Source organism: Hippopotamus amphibius, chromosome 7 (assembly GCF_030028045.1).
Source record: "Hippopotamus amphibius kiboko isolate mHipAmp2 chromosome 7, mHipAmp2.hap2, whole genome shotgun sequence".
In the NCBI taxonomy this organism is placed as follows: Eukaryota; Metazoa; Chordata; class Mammalia; order Artiodactyla; family Hippopotamidae; genus Hippopotamus; species Hippopotamus amphibius.
The window spans coordinates 123190973-123214093 of record NC_080192.1 but is presented as its reverse complement, the minus strand read 5'-3'; the positions used below and the strand labels follow the sequence as shown (position 1 = coordinate 123214093).

At 35.0% G+C, this 23121-nt stretch overlaps 1 protein-coding gene across 10 annotated transcripts in view; it reads left to right on the top strand.

The window, feature by feature from the left end:
- BIRC6 (baculoviral IAP repeat containing 6) overlaps positions 1-23121 on the top strand; it is a 230619-nt gene that overhangs the window by 113989 nt on the left and 93509 nt on the right. For all 10 annotated transcript variants that reach the window (XR_009054583.1, XM_057740742.1, XM_057740738.1 and 7 more), the window contains 8 exons: positions 974-1090; positions 2704-2858; positions 3351-3477; positions 5713-5823; positions 7896-8029; positions 10037-10164; positions 20305-20867; positions 21866-22041. Coding sequence is in view for 9 of the 10 variants with exons in the window: in XM_057740742.1 (XP_057596725.1) it covers positions 974-1090; positions 2704-2858; positions 3351-3477; positions 5713-5823; positions 7896-8029; positions 10037-10164; positions 20305-20867; positions 21866-22041 (1511 nt within the window). In the remaining variant the exon portion in view is untranslated. The remainder of the gene's footprint in view (positions 1-973; positions 1091-2703; positions 2859-3350; positions 3478-5712; positions 5824-7895; positions 8030-10036; positions 10165-20304; positions 20868-21865; positions 22042-23121) is intronic.

Below are 23121 nucleotides of genomic sequence, written 5' to 3'. Positions count from 1 at the left end.
AGAATGATACTTGGAAACTATTCTTTTTTAAAAAAAGTTTTTAACTTATTCGTTTAGTTTTGAATAGACTAGTGATTTCCTGTTTTATTCACTGGGTTATAATTTGTTATTATCATATTTCTTTTTATTGAGATAAAATATAGAGAAGATAAAATTTTCCATTTTGGCCATTTTTAAGCATACAGTTCTGTGGCATTAAGTACATTTATAGTGTTGTCATTATTTATTTTGATATTCAAAATGTCCCTGATCTGACCAGTGGTATCTCCCTTTAAGCTGGTCTCTGTGTTTTTGATATGTCCTCATCTTTCTTTGAACACTTCCCTGTTTTCTGGCATAACAAGATGCCCCAGGCTCATCATTGACTTTCCCTTCCCCAGACTGGGAATTAGCCACATCATGAACAAAAAAGGTACATGAAAACCCTTCAATGGAGAAATGTGATTAAGAATTCAAGATTTGAGTACTAGACATACTTATTGTTAATTTTTGACTGTTTTCATGCTCTTAATGGACAAATCTAAGAAGTGTGTACACACATTTGTGTTTATATTTACTTCTTTATTTGTCTGGCTCTCTATCTGGAATGCCATGAGTTCACATTGATTCATCAGTTAATCTAACTGTAATCTAACTCCATAGGCTTCATTTTAGTCCTTTACTTTTCCATACTTCTCTTCTCTGACAGTGAGGTACCTAATTCTCATCATCCTTAATTTATTTGCTTCCATTATCATTAGTTTACTTACTTGATCTACCTCTTTCTATATATCCACTCTCCCATCTTTAGCCTCCTTTGCATAGATGTTGTTACCTGCTGTAGCTCTGATAACCCCATGCCAGGTTGTTCTGATGTGAGGATACACTCCTTACCCTGTTTTGGGTGCAGATGTCAACATTTTATTGTAGGAAGTAGGGTATGAACAAAAATTATCAAATAGCTTTTGTTTTTTCTTTTAATTGCTTTTTGTAGCCCTAGATGCTCGCCTAGAAGTTGGACTTGAACAACAAGCAGAACTTATGTTGAAAATGATGTCTACCCTTGAGGCGGATTCTATTTTACAGGCATTAACAAATACATCTCCTACATGTAAGTAAAAGTCACTGTTCTTAGAGTATTACAGTGAACAATTTATCTCCTGATTATTTTCAGATGCACTCAGTAAAGACAGATTTTTAAATTCTCTCTTGCTAAGTTAGTAGCAAGTTGAGAAATAAGACAATTAATGAATTGGGGGAGTAGAGGGGGAACAAAATACCTCCATGTAGTGTTCTTGAGTTCAGTCCAAAAACCTGAGTCGTTTTTGTTATTGCGGTAGTGTGAGGTTAATGAAGTTCCTGGGGAAGCCTGCATAGCTAGGTGCCTGGGAGTTCATGGCATTATATCCAAATTCATGATAAAGTGCGTTTCTTAATAGTAACATCTTTATCTTCCTTGAAGACCAAGATGGAAGACTTAGATAATGATGACAGCCAAATGGGCCTGATTGACCTACAGAATTGAGAGATTTACTACTTAATTATCTATAGCAAAAGAAGAAAAGCTTTTTATAATAACTGACCAGATAGTAAATATTTTAGGCTTTCTGGGGCTGTACAGTGTGTGTTGCACCTCTACTCTGACTTTGTAGCAGGAAAGCAGCTATAGACAGTATATACCTAAATGAATAGGCATGGCTATGAAAGAAACCGTGTTACAGAATCTGATGGCCTGCCATATTTGGCCATGAGAACATGGTTTGCTGACTGTTGATGTACTGGACTTGGGTAGATCCCCTTCTGTCAGATGAGCATAGTGAAGATAGCAGCCTGTCTCTCTTAAGATAAGAGCTGTGCTGAAGAGATGGTGATGTTTTTATTTTTCTTAGGCCAAGGAAAATAAAAACATGGTGGGGCATGGTAGTGAGTAAAGGTATAGAGATACTAGTTAGAACCTAGGAAGCACATCTTGTGTCCTTTTCCTGTGAAGGAGAGTTCACAACCCATTTCAGAAGAGAAATTTGGGTTTTTAGATCTTCCTACGTTAAATTGAATTCTTTTGGCTTGCATTCTGTATTTATTTCTTGCCTTAGGAAGTATAGAAAAAAGGAGAAAAACAGAAGAATTGGTCTAGTGTTCTGTTTCTCAGTATATTCTCTCTTTTGATTATTTTCCTGCATAGAACTCTGTTCCCCTTTTAATTTAAAGCTTTGTAAATATATGGAAAACCTCTCATAGCATCCCTTTATTTCTCTGCTCCCTGTGAATATATACTCAGTTAGTTAGTTTGGTGTGTGTATCCTGGCATCAGAATTTTTGAACACTTCCCAGGCAATTTTAATGTGCTGTCAAGGTTGAGAATGAATGGATTAGAGTCTAGGTTATTGTAAAACTACCTTCACGTTCTTCTTTGGTTCCTTTTTTTCCCCTCCCTCTTATTAAGTAGGAAAAAAATGAAAATAAAAATTACTAGAGAGTAAGATTCTTTTCCCTTGGTGGACCAGTCCTGTGAATTTGGGAGCTTCTCTTTGTGGTGATTATCTTTTGAACTTTCAAGTAATGTTGTAAAAATAAGTCTTCAAATAATATAACACTGAACCATTTTAAAGAATGCAATTTAATTTTTTAAAAAATAAATCTTTACTTAAACATGTAATATTAATAGGTAGTTAACATTTCTCCTGATACTTTGTGTGTAAAATTATAATTGTGTTTAATTTTCAGTATCTCAGTCTCCCACTGGAACAGATGACTCACTTCTAGGGGGTTTACAAGCAACAAACCAGTCCAACCAGCTCATTATACAGTTATCATCTGTCCCAATGTTAAATGTTTGTTTCAACAAACTTTTTTCCATGCTTCAAGTCCATCATGTTCAGGTATGGCTTTAGGAGAAGCGGTGTATTTTTAGACATTATTTCCAGACTAGAATTGATAAAAATAACTGAGGAGATCAGTCTTAACCAGAGATGATTTCTTTGTCATACTCAGATGAAAGAATATTGGAGATAACTTTGATTAACCACAGCTCCTCAGTGATAGGTTATCTATAATTTTTATGATTCTAAGCTTTAGTGCTTTAGTTCCAACTGCATATTATACACACACCTGTATTTAAAGACTTGAATCACCTCTTTTCTTAGTAAAACATTTTTATTAGGTAAATTATAAATTTTAATTCAATTAAATTTCATTTCATCCAGAATTTTAAGATGTATTTGCCTGTCTACTGAATTGAAGTAACCAGAAGTATTTAATAGAAAAATTATTTACTCATAATCATAAGGATTCATATGTAAGATTTTTGCTTAAATGGTATTTGATAACATAATAGGTACATTTTCTTTCTGTCAATTTTCATTCTTTTTCAGTTGGAATCACTTCTCCAGTTGTGGCTCACATTGAGTCTGAATTCTAGTTCATCTGGAAACAAAGAAAATGGAGTAGACATTTTTTTATATAATGCTAATCGAATCCCTGTCATTTCATTAAATCAAGGTAAGATTTATTAGAAGGAAAATTTATTAACATAGCATAAATAATAAGCTAAAAAGGTATTGATTAGGTTAATAATACCTAATCTTTGTCATTGGAGTTGTAATGTTTGAGTGAAAAAAACCTATTTTAACATACTGAAAGAGAACAGAAAACTGTTATTCTCTGATCTGTATTATATCTGTGTACAACACAGGCATAAAATCTACAGTGTTCTGTTAATCTTTACATTGTATTTCCTTGAAGTATTGTCTTGTTCATAGGCTGTTCTTTTGCAACTGGTGTTTTTTAAAAATGTGAAATACTTCTAGGGGAATTGGTAAATTGGAAAAGGATGTCAGTTTTTTGTAGAAGTTGTGTTCGTTCATTTTTTTTTTCGTGGCAAATGCAGAAATGTGGGAATAGCGGGACTTGAATAACATCCTTTAACAGGAATAGAATTAGTTTTCAGCTCTGGCTATAGGAATCTATTTAAAGAAAAGTAAAAATCATATATTCCTGGTGCTTTCTCTCTAGAGATGTGTATCATGCCTGGCCCTCACATGGCCTGTCTGTCAGCCTTAGTGACAGCCACACTGGCTTATGATCCAACTTACATCTGCATTATCTCCGCAAGAGCCAGTCCTGCTTTAATTATTAGGTTTCCATCTGTTTCACTGTATTAATGATTATTATAAATTTTGCTCCCATCACTTTTTAAACTTTGTTATTGTGAAAAACATTAAACATAAGAGTGAACAGAAGGGTAGAAAAGTAATTGTTTCTTACAATCATCAGATATTTGATCAGTATTCAAATTTCCAATTGTCTAAACTATTACAGAATTTTTTGTTTATTTGAAATAGATTCCATATAGGGTCTGGACATTTAAATTAATTGTATTTCTTAATTCCTCTTATTTGTCGTTTTTTAAAAATCCCCTTGCAAAGTTTGTGAAAGAGGTTTGGTTGTTTGGTTGGTTTCTCAAGATTCCCTAGGTCCTGATTTTTAGTAATTATATCTTGATGATATCATATTTTCTATTTTTAATTGGTAGTTAGACATGGAGCTTAATCTGATTCAAATTTTTTTTTAAAGGCAGTTTCATAGGTTGTCCTTTTTTACGTTAATAGGCACTGATGATTAATGCCTAGAATTATTAGCAGTTCACAGGAAGTTTCAAAATGGAGGTAGTCTAATTTTGTTATTCCTTTTTTGTGTATTATCTGAAATACTTCCATAAACAGAAACTTCCTTTCATGTGCTATTATGTACCCTTTGGAGGTACAGTGTGTATAACAGAGGCAGGAAAAATTCTGGAAATTTTCTGTATTTTAAAATTTAAAATTAATTGGTTCACAAGTAGTTTATTATCATGATTTAAAAATACTTATGTTTCTGTTACAATCATTATATTTATTGATTCTGAAATTGTGCTGTTTGTGGTCGGTAAGATGCTTCTTCAGATTTTTTTTTGGTTTTGTTTTTTGTGAAATACACAACTGTGTCTGTTAGATTTTAGTATGATAGGTGTTCCAAACTATATTTCCTGCCTGAGATCTGGAATCAGCCATTTATACACAGTATTTTAAGGGCACAGTCTGGGCACTGCATTATGTTTGTTTATTCTCAGTAACTTTTTTGGCTTTTCCACCTGCCCCATGTGCTTCTTATTTAGGGCTTGCAGTTGACTTAATTATTGTGCTTTTGTTGTGATTTTGCATTTGATTTGAATGGTCTGCCCCATCCTTGTCTTTCCAGTATGCCCTATTATTTTCATTTTTTGGATTTGCAGAATGTGAGGATTTTTAGTAAAACAAATTGTGTTATAGTAGAAATGCCTGTAGTTTGGAAAGGACAACAAATGTATAGTGATGACATATTATTTGTGTTGGGATAAGCTTTAAACTTAGATATAAAATGTTATTGACTCTCTAATGCTTTAGTTATATTTAGTGGGGAACTCCTTATATATATATATATATTTTTTTTTTTTTTTTTGTCACACGGGCTTAGTTGCTCCGCGGCATGTGGGATCTTCCTGGAGCTGGGATCGAACCCATGACCTCTGCATTGGCAGGCGGATTCTTAACCACTGCGCCACCTAGGAAGTCCCTCTTTATATATTTTGAGGACACTATGTAGTGAACTGATTTAAAAGAATAATGCCATGTTTTTAGATTTATTCTTTTTGTTTTAATTTTTGGTAAACATTTGCTTTTTCTGAGTAAAAATTTCACCTTTCTCTTTTCCATATAGCATCAATAACTAGCTTTCTCACAGTGTTAGCTTGGTATCCCAATACTTTGCTCCGGACGTGGTGCCTTGTACTTCATAGTCTAACACTCATGACAAACATGCAGCTTAATCGTAAGTTCAAATATTTATTCCTTTAAATCCCTGATGTATACTTTATTATTCTTGCTATCAGATTCTTAAAAAAGATTTTTCCCACAAGTGATATAGTTGTGAAAAGTGATTAAATTCCTTATTTAAATATGTCTCTTCTGAATTTCTTTCTTCTTTTTTTTTGGTTCTTAATGCATCTTGTCCTTTGTGCTTCTTTACTTTGATTATATAGTCTCGTGTATTTACAGTTACAAGTTCAAATCATATTTTTACCTTCTAAAAACTTTTACTAGTTTTTAAAAATCAATTACTTTTAGAGTACAAAGTCAACTATTTAATGTTAGGCTGTGTCTTGTATTGGTTATTTATTCTTTCTAAAGTAACTTAGCACTTAAAATGGTTTATTCATTATAATATTCATGAACATATATGACTAGATTCCTCAGTTTATGCTTTTCACATCTAAAACTGAACCTTATCACTTCTTTTCAGATTCTAAAATCCTAACAATTTTCTGCTTTCTTCACTCTACTTTATTTCCCGTTTAAGATAGTAAAATTAATTTTTGAACCTTTAAGAAGGAACTTTTAGTGCTTTCGGTGGCTTTCTGTATCTCAGAGTCACAAAGATACTCTCATATGTTATTTTCTTTTTTTTTAATTTAATTTAATTTTATTTATTTTATTGGCTGTGTTGGGTCTTTTTTGCTGTGTACCGGCTTTCTTTTTTTAGTTGCAGTGAGTGGGGGCTACTCTTCGTTGTGGTGCATAGGCTCCTCATTGCCGTGGCTTCTCTTGTTGCGGAGCACGGGCTCTAGGTGCATGGACTTCAGTAGTTGCAGCATATGGGCTCAATAGTTGTGGCTCACGGGCTCTAAAGCTCAGGCTCAATAGTTGTGGCACATGGGCTTAGTTGCTCTGCGTCATGTGGGATCTTTCTGGAGCAGGGATCAAACCTGTGTCCTCTGCATTGGCAGGCGGATTCTCAACCACTGAGCCACCTAGGAAGCCCTCATATATTATTTTCTATAATGGTTACTGTTTTACTTTTTACATTTAGATCTAGACTTTATCTGACATTCTTTTTTTTTTTTAAGCTCTTTATTGGAGTATAATTGCTTTACACTGTTGTGCCAGTTTTTTCTGTAAACCAAAGTGAATCAGCTTATTTATACATATATTCTCATGTGCCCTCTCTCCCAAGACTCCCTCCCTCCCAGCCTGCTAAGTCATCACCCATCAGCAAATTGATCTCCCTAAGGTTATGCAGCAACTTCCCACTAGCTATCTATTTTAGATTTGGGAGTGTATATATGTATCTGACATTCTTGAGGTTGTTGGGAATTAGGGATCAAAGTTCATATTACAGAGCAAGGAGTAGCCATTTGTGAATTGAAATCTTCATTCTATCTGTAGGTTATGACAGCAGCTGGGTGGATTTCATCCCCATTCTGTTTGGGCTTAATTTCATTGAATAGAAATCAGTGTCACATTGATAAAGCTATTAATTAAAATCATTGCTGAGAATCAAAATGCTGTTTCATTTTTTCATTTGGAATATAATATTTTCCAAACATGGGATTGAAAGCATCCTTATGTGATACTGAAGATAGATTTGACTCGAGGATATTTTATTCACTTCAGAAAACTTGTGTTATCTGTATATCAGTTAACAGTATAAAACCTTTATGTAGCTGACATGCAAAAATGAATAAGTTTTGCCTCAATTTATCTTTGAAAGCTGGGTTAAAATTTACCTGAAAAATAGATCTTTATTTCTGGAAGGGGGAAATAGTTACTAAGAATAGGCTCACCAAAAGGACAGTAAGCACTTAGTTATTTCTTTTCCACTTGACTGTATACCGAATAAGTGCACATTAAACTAGGTATTTTTCATAGATTAGAAGAGAGGCAGGAGATCTATGGTGGATGAAAATAGAGAACGAGTCAATACAGTAGAGATTCAGATCCTTTTAATAACTCCCAGGACTATGTGAGTTTTCCTTGAAACTAAAAGATGTTTTAAATACTGCACTTCCATTGTTTCAGGGTGCATTTGTTGAGAAGCTTTTTTATTTTAATAATGTTTTATAGCTGGTTCCAGTACTGCCATTGGAAGTCAGGAGAGTACTGCCCATCTGCTGGTTTCAGATCCAAACTTGATTCATGTTTTAGTGAAATTTCTTTCTGGCACCAGTCCACATGGAACAAATCAACACAGTCCACAGGTAATATGACCTCTGAAAACCAGTGATACACCCAGATTATACAGTTAACTTATTTGTAAAAGCAATTTTAAGTATACCTACATATGTAAAATTTTCATTGCTAAAGTATTAAATGGTGGCCTTTTATGTATCAATGTAATAAAATACCTTGAATTTATAATAATAATAATAGCTTTACTGAAACTGAATTATAGCAGGTAGTAGGTTGTCTTTTTGGAATTTTACTGGATTTTTATGTAGAGATGTATTTTTGGTATTAATTTGTATAATTTGAGAAACATTCTAAATAAATACCTCAATGTTAGGGAAACATTCAAAAAATCTGGGAATTTAAAAATCTTTTGCAATAATTTGTTATGTTTGATGACCTCTATTAAGATTGACAAGTCACTTAACTTAATTCTTTCATCATATTAAATATCTTATCTAATAAAAAGCAAAAGATATTTTTGTCATCCAAGATGACATTGGTGGACCTAAAGGGTATTATGCTAAGTGAAATAAAGCAGAGAAAGACAAATGCCATATGAGTTCACTTATATGTGGAATCTAAAAAACAAAAGAAATGAACAAACACAACAAAAATGAAACAGAGTCATAGATACAGGGAACAAACAGGTGGTTGCCAGAATGGCGGATGGGGGTGCGAGGGTGAGGAGGATGAGAGGAATGGGTGAGGGAAATTGAGAGGTACATATTTCCAGGTACAAAATAAATGAATCTCCAGTATAAAATGTACTGTGTGGGGCGTATAGTCAATAATAATGCAATATGTTTATGGTGACAGATGGTAACTAGACTTACTATGGTTATCATTTTGAAATGTATAAGAAATATCAAGTCACTGTGCTCTAGGATAATTTTACTTGGAACCATGGTGTTGTAGGTGAATTTTACTTCGAAAAGAAACAAACTCATAGAAAAAGAGATCAGATTGGTGATTACCAGAGGTAGGGGTTGCAGGAATTGGACAAAAGTAGCCAGAAGGCAAAAACTTTCAGTTATAAGACAAGTAAGTACTAGGGATGTAATAATATACAACACGATAAATATAATTAACACTTCTGTGTGTTATATGTGAAGGTTGTTGAGACAGTAAATCTTGAGACTTCCCATCATAAATTTAAAAAAGTTTTTCTTTTATTTTGTATCTGTATGAGATGATGGATGTTCTCTTTTAAGTTACCGTGGTAATCATTTCATGATGTATGTAAGTCGGATCATTATGCTCTACACTTATGCAGTTCTGTATGCCAATTATATCTCAAAACTGAAAGGAAAGAAAAGAAATAAATATTGCTTTTGTTAATTCAGAAAAAAAAAGCTATGTCAGACAGAGCTTATAAATATTCTTAGTCTAACCACAGATTTCTTTTATATCAGTTTAGCTTTTGTTGTACTGCTTTAAAAATTTTTTTCCTTCATTATATTTCTTATCACATAAAATATATGTAGCGTTCATAGCATCCTTCTAATAGATGTTATTCAAGATTATCTTGCAAGGTTATCATCTTTTGTTTCTTAGCTGTGTGCTTATCTATGTGCTAGGTTTAGGTACTTTTCTAGGTGCTAGAGATTTAAGTAGTTACCCTGTCCGAGTCTCTGCCTTTCTTGGAGCTTAAATTCTGTTGGATACACTTAGTACTCTCATAATGAATAGACTTTAATTTTGTAGATCATCATAAAATAAATGAGACAAGGAAAAAATGAGAAAGAACTAACTACTTGTAGTTAGATTGGGCCAGAGTGTTGATGCAGGCAGAGGAATGTTATCAAATGATTATTTTACATAAAGATTGCATGAATTTGGAATGTGAAGATTCCTGAAATCACTGATTCTAGCTTCTTTGTTTTACATATGAGAAAACATGCATTGTCTACATTGCCTATAACTAACTAGTGGTAGAGCCTAGGTGTCAGCGAGCATGCTGCTCTGTAGTATTTAAATGAATAATTCTGTAAATGGAATCAGTAAGGAGTTTTGAATAGAATTTCATTTCTCTTTAGGTTGGTCCAACAGCTACACAAGCTATGCAAGAATTTCTTACCCGATTACAAGTTCATCTTTCTTCAACATGTCCTCAGATATTCAGTGAATTTTTGCTCAAGCTAATTCATATACTTTCAACAGAAAGGTAAATTTCAATGTGTTACATATGTTCTTGATGTAGAAGCAGTAGGTAATCCTCCAAGTATATTTTCCCTTATCATTTGTTGGGAATTTATCTGGGAGCAGATAAGCAGGGTGATAGTAGGAATTAAGAGGGAAAGGTTTATTGGTGTGTTTCCTGGTGGTTTTCATTTCTTTTCAGTATGGCTCTCCCAGATCCTAACCTCCTTCTATTGTGAAAGGAATAATACATTCATAAATTAGTAATTATAAACCTTCTAGGTGAAATTTACTTGAAGCTGTTTAAATTATTCTAGAATACAGGCAGAGAATTAAAGCTACCGGTGATTTTATTTGAAACCTATGTTTGATAAAACCCAAAAAAGATGTCTTTTTTAAAAAATAAATATTTATTTTTACTTTTGGCTATGTTGGGTCTCTGTTGCTGTGCGCCGGCTTTCTCTAGTTGTGGCGAGCAGGGGCTGCTCTTTGTTGCGGTGCACAAGCTTCTCATTGTAGTGGCTTCTCTTGTTGCGGAGCACGGGCTCTAGGCACTCGGGCTTCAGTAGTTGTGAGTGCTTAGACTACTATGAGCTCAGTAGTTATGACTCACAGGTTCTAGTGCACAGATTCATTAGTTGTGGTGCACGGGCTTAGTTGCTCTGTGGCATGTGGGATCTTCCCGGATCAGGGCTTGAGCCTGTGTTCCCGGCATTGGCAGGCAGGTTCTTAACCACTGCACCACCATGGAAGTCCCCAAAAAAGGTATCTTAAAGAAGAAAATTAAATACTAATCTCGTATAGAAATCCTAAATGAATTTATTACCAAAGTCAGGCAATAGATTAAAAAGAATAAGCTGTGACCATGATGGTTTGATTCTTAAAATGCCTGAATGCTTCAATATCATGCAATATATATCATATTAATGAATTATTTTCATCATACTGTAAAACATTTCATAAAACCCAGCATTACTTTCTGAGAATAACTTTTAATGAAAATAAATAGTATCATCTTAAAGTTACAAAAAAAATTATGAACAAACCAAACTATTATGTTTATTTTTAAAATTCCCATTAATATCAGGAAGAAGTAAAAGGTGCTGTTTGCTATCTCTATTATTTACTTTCATTGTGGAAGTGCCAGTGAATTAAAAAAAAATTTAATGTATGTTAGAAAATGATGAAAATCACTTGTAGATTATATCACTCTTTAAAAGTTAATTTCAAAATATTAGAAATCAGTAAAAGGTATGGTTTATAATAGCAAGCATGAAAATTAATAATGTATTCCTAATAGTTGTTTTTCACAGATCACTAGCAAAATGCCTGAAACCTAATAAAAAATTAATGTAAAAAATTTATATGGAGATATGTTTTCTTAACTGCAGAAAGTTGTGTCTCATAGTACCATCCTCATTTGTGTTTTCTTCCCCCTTTATAACTATTTTAAAACACAAATGTGATTGTAGTTCAGCTTGTTTCTGGTGTATACACAGTGAAGCATAGGTGTGGGAAGAAGCAGATTCGCAAAACCAAAAACATGCTATTATGAGATGCATATGTATATATGGAAAACATGAGTTTGAGGCTTTTGTGTGCTATAAATAAAACCAACTAAGAAGCAGAAATAAGTCACCATGTATTTCATTTTTCTTTAACTGTATATGAGACCTTTAAATATACTCATTAGATATAGACTTTAGTATAGTTCTGTCTATGTAGACTCCAGTAGTCAAAGTTTTCATATGAAAATTCAATACATTTACTCCATTTCCTACAGAAATATCAGTCTTGTTTTTAGTTTATAAAATGCTATCTTTTTAACAAGATCTGTTTTTTAAAGTGAAGGTATATATAGGTTTACATGCCTCAAAAACTAATCAGAATTTTTTTTTTTTCAGCTACTATTCCACACCCTTCCACCCTGTACACATCTTATACATTTTCTAGCACATTTTCTTTGATTGGCTGGCCCAAAAATATGGTTAGTTTTTAGTTTTTTTAATTTTGTATGTTTTTAAGAAAGTCTCTGGTATCCTGATAAATTAGTCCGTAGTTCTTTAGTTAATGACATAGGTTGAAAAGAAGTACCCAGACTTCATATGAAGAGGGCACTCATTTTTATCACATAAGTGTTTTGCAGGTATATTCTGTTGGTCTGTGGATTATATTTTCATTTTCTTAACAATATCTTTCAAAAAGCAGCTTTTAATTTTGTTGAAATTTTGTCAACTTTTTAAAAATATATTATTATTTTTGTTTCATAACAATATCCTTGCTTAACCCAAGGTCATATTGATAATCCCCTATGCATTTTTCTAGAAATTTTATAGTTTTAGGTTTTACATGTAGGTTTATATTGAGTTAAATTTTGCATTGAGGTCAAAGTTCCTTTTTTTTTTTTTTTTTTTTTGCCTATGGATGATGTCAAATTGTTACTATAGCATTTGTTGAAAAAAATCTGTTTTAAATTGAATTTTCTTTCTGCCTTTTGCAAAAATCAATTGACCATATTTGTTTTGCTCTATTTCTGGACTCTCTAGAATTGATGTTTTTGTTTATTCTTTTCTGATACCACACTGGTTTGTTTTTTTTATATTATTTCTTGAGGTCTGGTAGTGTGGATTTTCCAACTTTCTTTTTCCAGAGTTGTTTTGGCTATTCTACTTTCTTTGTTTTTCCATATAAGTTTTAGGATCACCTTGTTGATCCCCCACTCACCCCCCCAAAAACCAAAACCAAAACAAAACAAAAAACCACTTCTGTTCAATTTTGATTGAATATATGTCAATCTGTAGATCAATTTGGGAAGAATTATAGGTATATTTATAGATACAGATGGAGTTATAGACATAGACACAAATATATTTGGGATGTTTCTTGGTATAGTCATGTGGTCAGTGAATAATATGTATATCTTTTGCTTTTGCTGTGCCTACTGAAGTGATCGTATAGTTTCTTCTAAAATCTGTAGATATGATAACTTACATTGAGTTTTTTAAAGTGTTGATCAGTATGCATTCCCAGGATATACTCACTTGGTCATGATGTATTTTCCTTTTTATATCTTGCTGGATTTAAGTAGTTAATACTTCGTTGACGATTTTAGAATCTATGTTTATGAGAGATATTTGCATTTTAAAAAATGTCTTTGATTTTTATGCCAAGGTAATGCTGGACTCCTAAAGAGAGTGTTTCCTTTTTATTTTCTGGAAGAGGTTGTGTAAAATTGGATTATTACTTACTTAAATAATTGATAGTTGCCTTTGAGCCAACCAGGGTCTAGAATTTTCTTTGCAGAAAAAAGTTTCTTTTTATTTTATAGGTAAAAGATTATTCAGGTTTTCTTTCTTCTTGAGTGGGCTTTGGCAGTTTGTGTCTTGAAGGAATTTGTTCATCTCATCTGTGTTGTTGAATTTATTATTTGTATATTATCTTTTTAATGTTTATAGGATGTAGTTTAATTCATTCTGTCATTTCTGATATTGGTAATTTTAATCTTTATTTTGGTCATTCTTGCTAGAGGTTTATAATAATATTGATATTTTCAAAGAACCAACTTAAAGCTTTGTTGATGTCCTTTAGTTTTTCATTTCCAATTTCATTAAATTTGGCTCCAGTGGTTATTTTTTCCTTCTTTCCACTTTGAGTTTTATTTGCCCTTTTCTAGCTTAGATTGATTTGAGACCTTTCAGCTTTTCTTGTATAAGTATTTGACAATATGGTCTCTTAATTCATCTGTTAGACCACTTTACATTTAATGTCATTATTGAAATAGTAGACTAAAATTGATTACCTTGCCAGTTTTGTTTACTCTGTTCTTTACTTAATTTTTTTTTTCTTGCCTACTTTTGGATTAAATTATTTTTAATAATGATTTCATTTTGTTTCTAGTGTTATTATTTGTAACAAAGAAATTTTGATTATATTATTTTCCCTAGCTTTGCAATATGCATCTTTTTTTAAAAATTATTTTTATTTTTATTTTTTTAAGAACTTTTATTGAGATACAGTTAACAGACATTAAACAGCATATATTTAGAGTGTACAATTTGGTGTCCCAATCTCCCAATTCATCCCCCCCCCAACCCTCCCCGCTTTCCCCACTTGGTGTCCATGTGTTTGTTCTCTACACCTGTGTCTCTATCTCTGCCTTGCATTTCCTCTTTCATAGTTGTTAGCATTTGCCTTATGTATTGAGGGGCTCCTATATTGGGTGCATATATATTTATAATTGCTGTCTCCTCTTCTTGGATGGATCCCTTGATCTTTATGTAATGTCCTTTCTTGTCTCTTGTAACATTTTTTATTTTAAAGTCTATTTTATCTGATATGAGTATTGCTACTCCAGCTTTCTTTTGATTTTCATTTTCATGGAATATTTTTTTCCATCCCCTCACTTTCCCTCTGTGTGTGTCCCTAGGTCTGAAGTGGGTCTCTTGGAGACAGCATGTATATGGGTCTTGTTTTTGTATCCATTCAGACAGTCTGTGTCTTCTGGTTGGTGCATTTAGTCCATTTACATTCAAGGTCATTGTCGATATGTATGTTCCTATTACCATTTTCTTAATTGTTTTGTTGTTTTTGTAGGTCCTTTTCTTCTCTTATGTTTCCCGCTTAGAGAAGTTCCTTTAGCATTTGTTGTAGGGCTGGTTTGGTGGTGCTGAATTCTCTTAGCTGTTGCTTGTCTGTAAAGCTTTTGATTTCTCCATCGAATCTGAATGAGATCCTTGCTGGGTAGAGTATTCTTGGTTGTAGGTTCTTCCCTTTCATCACTTGAAATATATCATGCCACTCCCTTCTGGCTTGCAGAGTTTCTGCTGAGAAATCAGCTGTTACCCTTATGGGAGTTCCCTTGTATGTTATTTGTGGTTTTTCCCTTGATGCTTTTAATAACATTTCTCTGTCTTTAATTTTTGTCAACTTGACTACTATATGTCTTGGTGTGTTTCTCCTTGGATTTATCCTGCCTGGGACTCTCTGCGCCTCCTGCACTTGGGTAGCTATTTCCTTTCCCATGTTAGGGAAGTTTTCAACTAGAATCTCTTCCAATATTTTCTCAGGTCCTTTCTCCCTCTCTCGTCTCCTTCTGGGACCCCTATAATGTGAATGTTGGTGCGTTTAACATTGTCCCAGAGGTCTCTTAGGCTGTCTTCAGTTCTTTTCATTCTTTTTTCTTGATTCTTTTCCACATCAGTGATGATCACCATTCTGTCTTCCAGGTCACTTATTTGCCCTTCTGCCTCAGTTAATCTGCTATTGGTTCCTTCTAGTGTATTTTTCATTTCCGTTATTGTGTTGTATATCTCTGTTTGTTTGTTCTTTAATTCTTCTCGGTCTTTGGTAAACTTTTCGATCTTTGCATCCAGTCTTTTTTCAAAGTCCTGGATCATCTTCACTATCATTATTCTGAATTCTTTTTCTGGAAGGGTGCCTATCTCCTCTTCATTGAGTTGTTTTTCTGGTGTTTTATCCTGTCCCTTCATCTGGTAAAAAGTCCTCTGCTTTTTCATTTTCTCTATCTTTCTGTGGCTGTGGTTTTCAGTTCCACAAGACGAAATACTGCTGACACTGCTGGATACTGCTGTCTGCCCTCTTGTGGAAGAAGCTATCTAGGAGCCTCCTATGTGCTTCCTGATGGGAGGGACTGATGGTGGGTAGGGCTGGGTGGGTGGAGCTCAGTAAAGCTTTAATCCGATTTCGTGGGTGGAGCTCAGTAAAACTTTAATCTGCTTGTCTGCTAATGGGTGGGGCTGTGTTCACACCTCGTTGGTTGTTTGGCCTGAGGCCACCTAGTGCTGGAGCCCACAGGCTCTTTGGTGGGGCTAATGGTGGACTCTGGGAGGGCTCACACCAATAAGCACTTCCCAAAACCCCTGCTGCCAGTGCCCCTGCCTCCTCGGTGAGCCACAGCTGCCCCCCCCCCCCCCCCCCCACCTCTGCAGGCAACCCTCCAACACCAGCAGGTAGGTCTGGTCCAGTGTCCTATGGGGTCACTGCTCCTCCCCGCTGGGTCCTGGTGAGCACATTTTTTTGTGTGCCCTCCAAGAGTGGAGTCTCTGTTTTCCCCAGTCCTGTGGAGGTCCTGCAATCAAATCCCGCTGGCTTTCAGAGTCTGATTCTCTGGGGATTCCTCCTCCTGTTGCTGGACTCCCAGGTTGGGAAGCCTGATGTGGGGCTCAGAACCCTCACTTTCGTGGGTGGACTTCTGCAGTCTAACTATTCTCCAGTTTGTGAGTCACCCACCCAGCATTTACGGGATTTGATTTTAACGCGATTGCGCCCCTCCTACCGTCTCATTGCAGCTTCTTCTTTGTCTCTGGATGTGGGGTGTCTTTTTTGGTGAGTTCCAGTGTCTTTCTGTGGATGGTTGTTCAGTAGTTAGTTGTAATTCTGGTGCTCTTGCAAGAGGGAGTGAGCACAAGTCCTCCTACTCTGCCATCCTTTTTTTTTTTTTTTTTTTTTTTTTTAATTATTTTTTGGGGGATACACCAAGTTCAATCATCTGTTTTTATACACATATCCCCGTATTCCCTCCCTTCCTTGACTCCCCCCCCCCCAGTCCCCCTCACCCTCCCCGCCCCAGTCCTCTAAGGCATCTTCCATCCTCGAGTTGGACTCCCTTTGTTATACAACAACTTCCCACTGACTATCTGTTTTACAGTTGGTAGTATATATATGTCTGTGCTACTCTCTCGCTTTGTCTCAGCTTCCCCTTCACCCCCCGCCCCCTCCCAAACCTCGAGTTCTCCAGTCCATTCTCTGTATCTGCGTCCTTGTTCTTGTCACTGAGTTCATCAGTACCATTTTTAGATTCCGTATATGTGAGTTAGCATACAATATTTGTCTTTCTCTTTCTGACTTACTTCACTCTGTATGACAGACTGTAGTTCTATCCACCTCATTACATATAGCTCCATCTCATCCCTTTTTATAGCTGAGTAATATTCCATTGTATATATATGCCACATCTTCTTTATCCATTCATTTGTTGATGGGCACTTAGGTTGCTTCCATGTCCTGGCTATTGTAAATAGTGCTGCAATAAACATTATGGTACAAGTTTCTTTTGGGATTATGGTTTTCTTTGGGTATATGCCCAGGAGTGGGATGACTGGATCATATGGTAGTTCTATTTGTAGTTTTTTAAGGAACCTCCAAATTGTTTTCCATAGTGGCTGTACCAACTTACATTCCCACCAACAGTGCAGGAGAGTTCCCTTTTCTCCACACCCTCTCCAACATTTGTTATTTCCAGATTTTGTGATGATGGCCATTCTGATTGGTGTGAAGTGATACCTCATTGTGGCTTTGACTCGCATTTCTCTGATGATGAGTGATGTTGAGCATCTTTTCATGTGTTTGTTGGCCATCTGTATGTCTTCTTTGGAGAAATGTCTATTTAGGTCTTCTGCCCATTTGTGCGTTGGGTTATGTGCTTTTTTGGTATGAAGCTTCATGAGCTGCTTGTATATTTTGGAGGTTAATCCTTTGTCCGTTGTTTCATAGGCAATTATTTTTTCCCATTCTGAGGGTTGCCTTTTAGTCTTGTTTATGGTTTTTTTTGCTGTGCAAAAGCTTTTAAGTTTCATGAGGTCCCATTTGTTTATTCTTGATTTTATTTCCCTGATTCTAGGAGGTGGGTCAAAAAGGATCTTGCTTTGATGTATGTCATAGAGTGTTCTGCCTATGTTTTCCTCTAGGAGTTTTCTAGTGTCTGGCCTTACAAGTAGGTCTTTAATCCATTTGGAGTTTCTTTTTGTGTATAGTGTTAGGAAGTGTTCTAATTTCATTCTTTTACATGTTGCTGTCCAATTTTCCCAGCACCACTTATTGAAGAGGCTGTCTTTTTTCCATTGTATATTCTTGCCTTCTTTGTCAAAGATAAGGTGCCCCTATGTGTTTGGGCTTACCTCCTCCGCCATCTTAATGCTATCTCCGCAATATGCATCTTTATTTCTTCACATTCTGCCTCAAGTATTATTGTACCTCAACTCACATATAATGTAAGAACTTTACAGCAGTATATTTACAGTTTTTTTGTCTCATCCTTTGTGGTGTAGGTGTCATCTGTTTACTTTTACATACGCTGTAAACATAATATGTCCCTACAGTTTTTGCCTTAGATAATCACATATCTTTTAGACACTGAAGTAAATAGTATTTATGCCTGGAAATGGACAAGCCTCTTTTACTTGATAATTAGTATGAGGATTTGAGTCACTCTTTTCAGGATTTGACTTGGCTTTGGTTTTGTTGTTCCTGTGGTTACTTTGTGTGTTTCATCAGCTTCAGAATGATCTATTTAGCTTCTGCTTCGATGTGGGTCAGGGTACGGGGAGTTCTTTCAAGTCTTCTTGTTACATCCTTAGCTTTTGTTCTTCTGTATACATTTGTACACAGAAAGACTCTCTCTCCATGGCTCCATCTCTAGCAGTCAACTACTTTTGTTTGTTTCTTTCTCTTTTATTTAATTAATTTATTTACTTTTGGCTGTGTTGGGCCTTCACTCCTGTGCGTGGGCTTTCTCTAGTTGCGGTGAGCAGGGGCTACTCTTTGTTGCGGTGTGGTGGCTTTTCTTGTTGTGGAGCACAGGGTCTAGGTGCATGGGCTCAGTAGTTGTGGCTTGCGGGCTCTAGAGTGCAGGCTCAGTAGTTGTGGCACTTGGGCTGAGTTGCTCTGTGGCATGTGGAATCTTCTTGGACCAGGGCTCGAACTTCTCTCCCCTGCATTGGCAGGTGGATTCTTAACCACTGTGCCACCAGAGAAGTCCCTTTTGCTTGTTTCTTAATGTTCACTAGACTCCTAGTGATGGCAGGTGTTTTCTGATACTCTGTCCAGCCTCAGTCTTTGGCAGGCCCTCCATGACCGAACCTCAGGGGAAGGAGCTTTCTCAATAAGTTTTTCCTTCTTTTTGTCAGCCAAACTCTGGCTTGTATCTTTGGCCATTTCTGAACCAGGGAGCATTTCATTCTCTCTAGTAGGAAACAGCTAATGGTATTTGAGGGGGTTTTTTTCCACTAGCACCAAATACATGGTGTCTTTTTTAACACTATTTCCCTGATTTTCTGTCAGTCTGTTCTACAATTCATTCCTATTCTGTCACTATCCATAGTTAACCACAGATTTACAGTTTTAACTGCTCAGTCCCACAAGACTGCCCTTACTTCAGAGGGCACTTGCAAGTCCAAGGTCCCCAGATTACCCACACTTTTGTATGATTTGAGCAAATTCAGGGGTTCTCACAATCCCCCCTTCAGGTTCAGTAATTTGCTAGAAAGACTCACAGAACTCAGGAAAAACACTTTACTTATATTTACCAGTTTATTATAAAGTGTAAAGCTCAGGAACAGTCAGGTAGAATAGATGCACAGGGCAAGGTATGTGTGGGAGGGTGCCTGTGAATGGGTGTAAACTCCAAGGGTTCAGTGTTACCACCCTTACCTACCCGGATTTAACAATTTGTTAAATAGTTTAGTGAATTCTTCTTATCCTTTTGCGTATTGCCGGCATCTCAACTTCCTAAATTCTGTGACAGCAAAGCCAATGTTCATATTGCATCTCCTTGGAGGTGTCAGTCTTTTCGTGGATTTCAGCCTTTTTGGTACTCTTTTGTCCTCAGCTCTCTGATGGGTTCAAGAAGAGTTATGACTTTAGAGTTCATTTGGGTTTTTTTTATTGTTAAGTTTGGCTTTTTTTATTGTTAAGTTGGAGGCAATGATCTTTCCAGCTTTCTGTGTCTTAGGCGTAAGCAGAACTAGAGAGCATTCAATTTTGATGCATAAGAATTATTTGATTGACTCTTAAGTTTTGAAAATCAAAATCAGTAAGAAATGTTTAATTAACAATATTTGAGGTTGTAACTAACCAAGGCTCATTCGTTATGAGGAGTGCCGTGTGGTATATAATTATTTCAGTTGGTAGCTTCAAAGTCTCCTCTTTGATTTATGTGTCCTTCGGTTTTCTGTGTGGAAGGAAATTCATTTTTTATTTTGCATGGTAAAATGGAGACAAGAACAAGAAGGACTCAGGAAGAGATGGAAACTCTTTGCTACAAAATGAAATAGTGAATACCAGGAATTTAATTATTGTTTAGCTTTCTTGTATTCTTTCAAAACAATTTAAAATGGATTAATTTTTAATCCTCTCTCTTCTTTTGCAGGGGTGCCTTCCAGACAGGCCAAGGACCTCTTGATGCCCAAGTAAAGCTCTTAGAATTCACTTTGGAGCAGAATTTTGAAGTCGTTTCAGTTAGTACTATTTCTGCCGTGATAGAGTCTGTCACTTTTTTAGTGCACCACTATATCACTTGCTCAGACAAAGTAATGTCTCGAAGTGGATCAGATAGCTCAGTGGGTGCTCGAGCATGCTTTGGGGGACTCTTTGCCAACCTCATTCGTCCAGGTGATGCAAAAGCAGTTTGTGGTGAAATGACAAGAGATCAACTCATGTTTGATTTGTTAAAACTGGTTAACATTTTAGTACAGCTGCCGCTTTCAGGCAATAGGGAATACAGTGCAAGAGTGTCTGTGACCACCAATACGACAGACAGTGTCTCAGATGAAGAAAAAGTTTCAGGAGGCAAAGATGGTAATGGAAGCAGTAGTAGTATTCAAGGATCACCTGCATATGTCGCTGACTTAGTGTTAGCCAACCAACAGATTATGAGCCAGATTTTGTCTGCTCTGGGCCTGTGTAATAGCAGTGCCATGGCGATGATCATTGGTACGTATTGAGAATATTAATCTTATACCTGTTCCTAGTGCTGTATCTCTTTCCTTTAGCAATGTATGAATTCATTTTCTTTTTACTGTATAGTGCAGAGTTTTTATTATAAACTTCTTGGTATGACTGGTTTTTATTAGTGAAAACTTTTATAGAGTGGCTTCAATCAGTTGAAAATTTTTATGTGTGAATTTTTTAAAAATTGGAAAATACTAACAAAATAAATTAGTGAATTAAATGTAGTGAATTAAATTAAGAAAAAAATCAGTCTTGTGAGTTAGGTTTCATAATTTATAGTCACGTATCTCTGACTTTTTAAAGATGAAGAATTTCACATCAAATTTTGTATTAGGGAATGAGAAAGATTTATTTATTCACAGTTTCCTAAAAAGTGAAGTATAAAATTTTGTTCAAGTTTAACAGTTTCTGTGACATATATATCAATGTAAAATATATTATTTATTTTTATTCATTATTATTGTTGCTTAACTTTTGTATCCATTTGAAAGCTAATATATTATGTTAATTTTTTTAACTGAACTTCTGTAAATTGTGACAAAATCTATTCCTGATATATTTTGCTTATTAGTATTTCTTCCTTCATGTAAGGGAAATGACCATACCTTCTTTTTGATTAAAAGTGTTGAAGTATAGTTACCTAATAGTATCGCCTGTTTTTCTCTCCTTTTCTTCTTGGTATGTATAATGATGTTCCTCAGTCATGTCACGGAACAACAGCTTTTTTATATTGTTACCAGCAAAACAGAGGTATCTCCTATAAAAAGACAACCAAAGAAACATGCTGTACTGAACGTTATGATACATATTTTGATTTCTAGATATGTGTATATGTATACACACGTGTACTCACAGCTTTTATGTACCCATCCTTTGATGGTTTTGGGGAAAAAATGGCTTTTAGGACTCTCTATTTTAATTATTTTTGGTTTTTAAGGATATGCTTTTTTAGAAATATGTAATCTTTTTATTTAAACTAGGGGCAAGTGGATTACATCTCACCAAACACGAAAACTTTCATGGTGGGTTAGATGCCATATCAGTTGGGGATGGATTATTTACCATACTGACAACCCTTAGTAAAAAAGCTTCTACAGTTCACGTGATGTTGCAGCCAATTTTAACCTACATGGCCTGTGGATATATGGGCAGACAGGTAAGTTCAGTCCAGCAAGAGCTGCAGTAATTTAAGTAGTTACTAGCAATGGGAGCAGAGAATTATTTGTAAGACAGAGACAAATAGAGTGTTCTAGTTATATATTGGAAAATGAACAGAATCAGCAGTTGAGAACTATAGATGAGTAATATAACTTGGAGAGAAAAGTTTCCTTGAAATTGTCAAAGATGATTACAGTGATGTAAGAATAAAACGTTTAACATATTTTTAAATATTAGGTTTTCTTTCCATTGTCTTAAGAAGTAGTTCTTTCCTTTTCCCTAAGCATAGCATAGTTGAATACCAACATGTTCTTCATAGATGTTACATATGAAAATTTAATATGAGTATTTTTTTCCAAGCTTAAGTTACATATTTAGGTTCCTTTCAGTTAAAAGGGGTTTTGGTAATTTTTAAAAGAGAAATAGATTAGAATGTTACTACTTTTTAAATATCCTTTTTAAAAAATGAAATTTTAGGAACAAGTGATTAATTTCTAGTTTCTTTACCATTTTTTTTAAAAGCAGATTTTAAAATGTAATTTCTTTCTTTTGTTTAATAAAATAATTAATTTATTTGTTTGGCTGCACTGGGTCTTAGTTGCGGCACACAAAATCTTTCTTGCCACATGTGGGATCTTTGTTGCTGCCTATAGACGGGATCTTTTAGTTGTGGCATGCATGTGGGATCTAGTTCCTTGACCAGGAATTGAACCCAGGCCCCCTGCATTGGGAGTGCAGAGTCTTACCTACTGGACCACCAGGGAAGTCCAAAACATAATTTCTTAAGGAATCTCTTATACGTTAGTATATAATTATCATTTTCATAAATATATATTGCATGTGTATATATATTTCCCTTTTGGAAGATACAAGCATATTTGAGAAGGATACTTTTTTAAATGAAAGTACTGTCTACTGGAAAACAAATTAACGTACATTAAATTAAGGTAGAAAACGATAATACTAGGTAAAGTCAGACACAAAAAAATGCTAAATTCAGAGAGGAGACTGTTCACTTCTTTTTTGATTCATGTAAGATTTCGTAAATATTTTGGCAGACATTTTGTATTTAGTGATT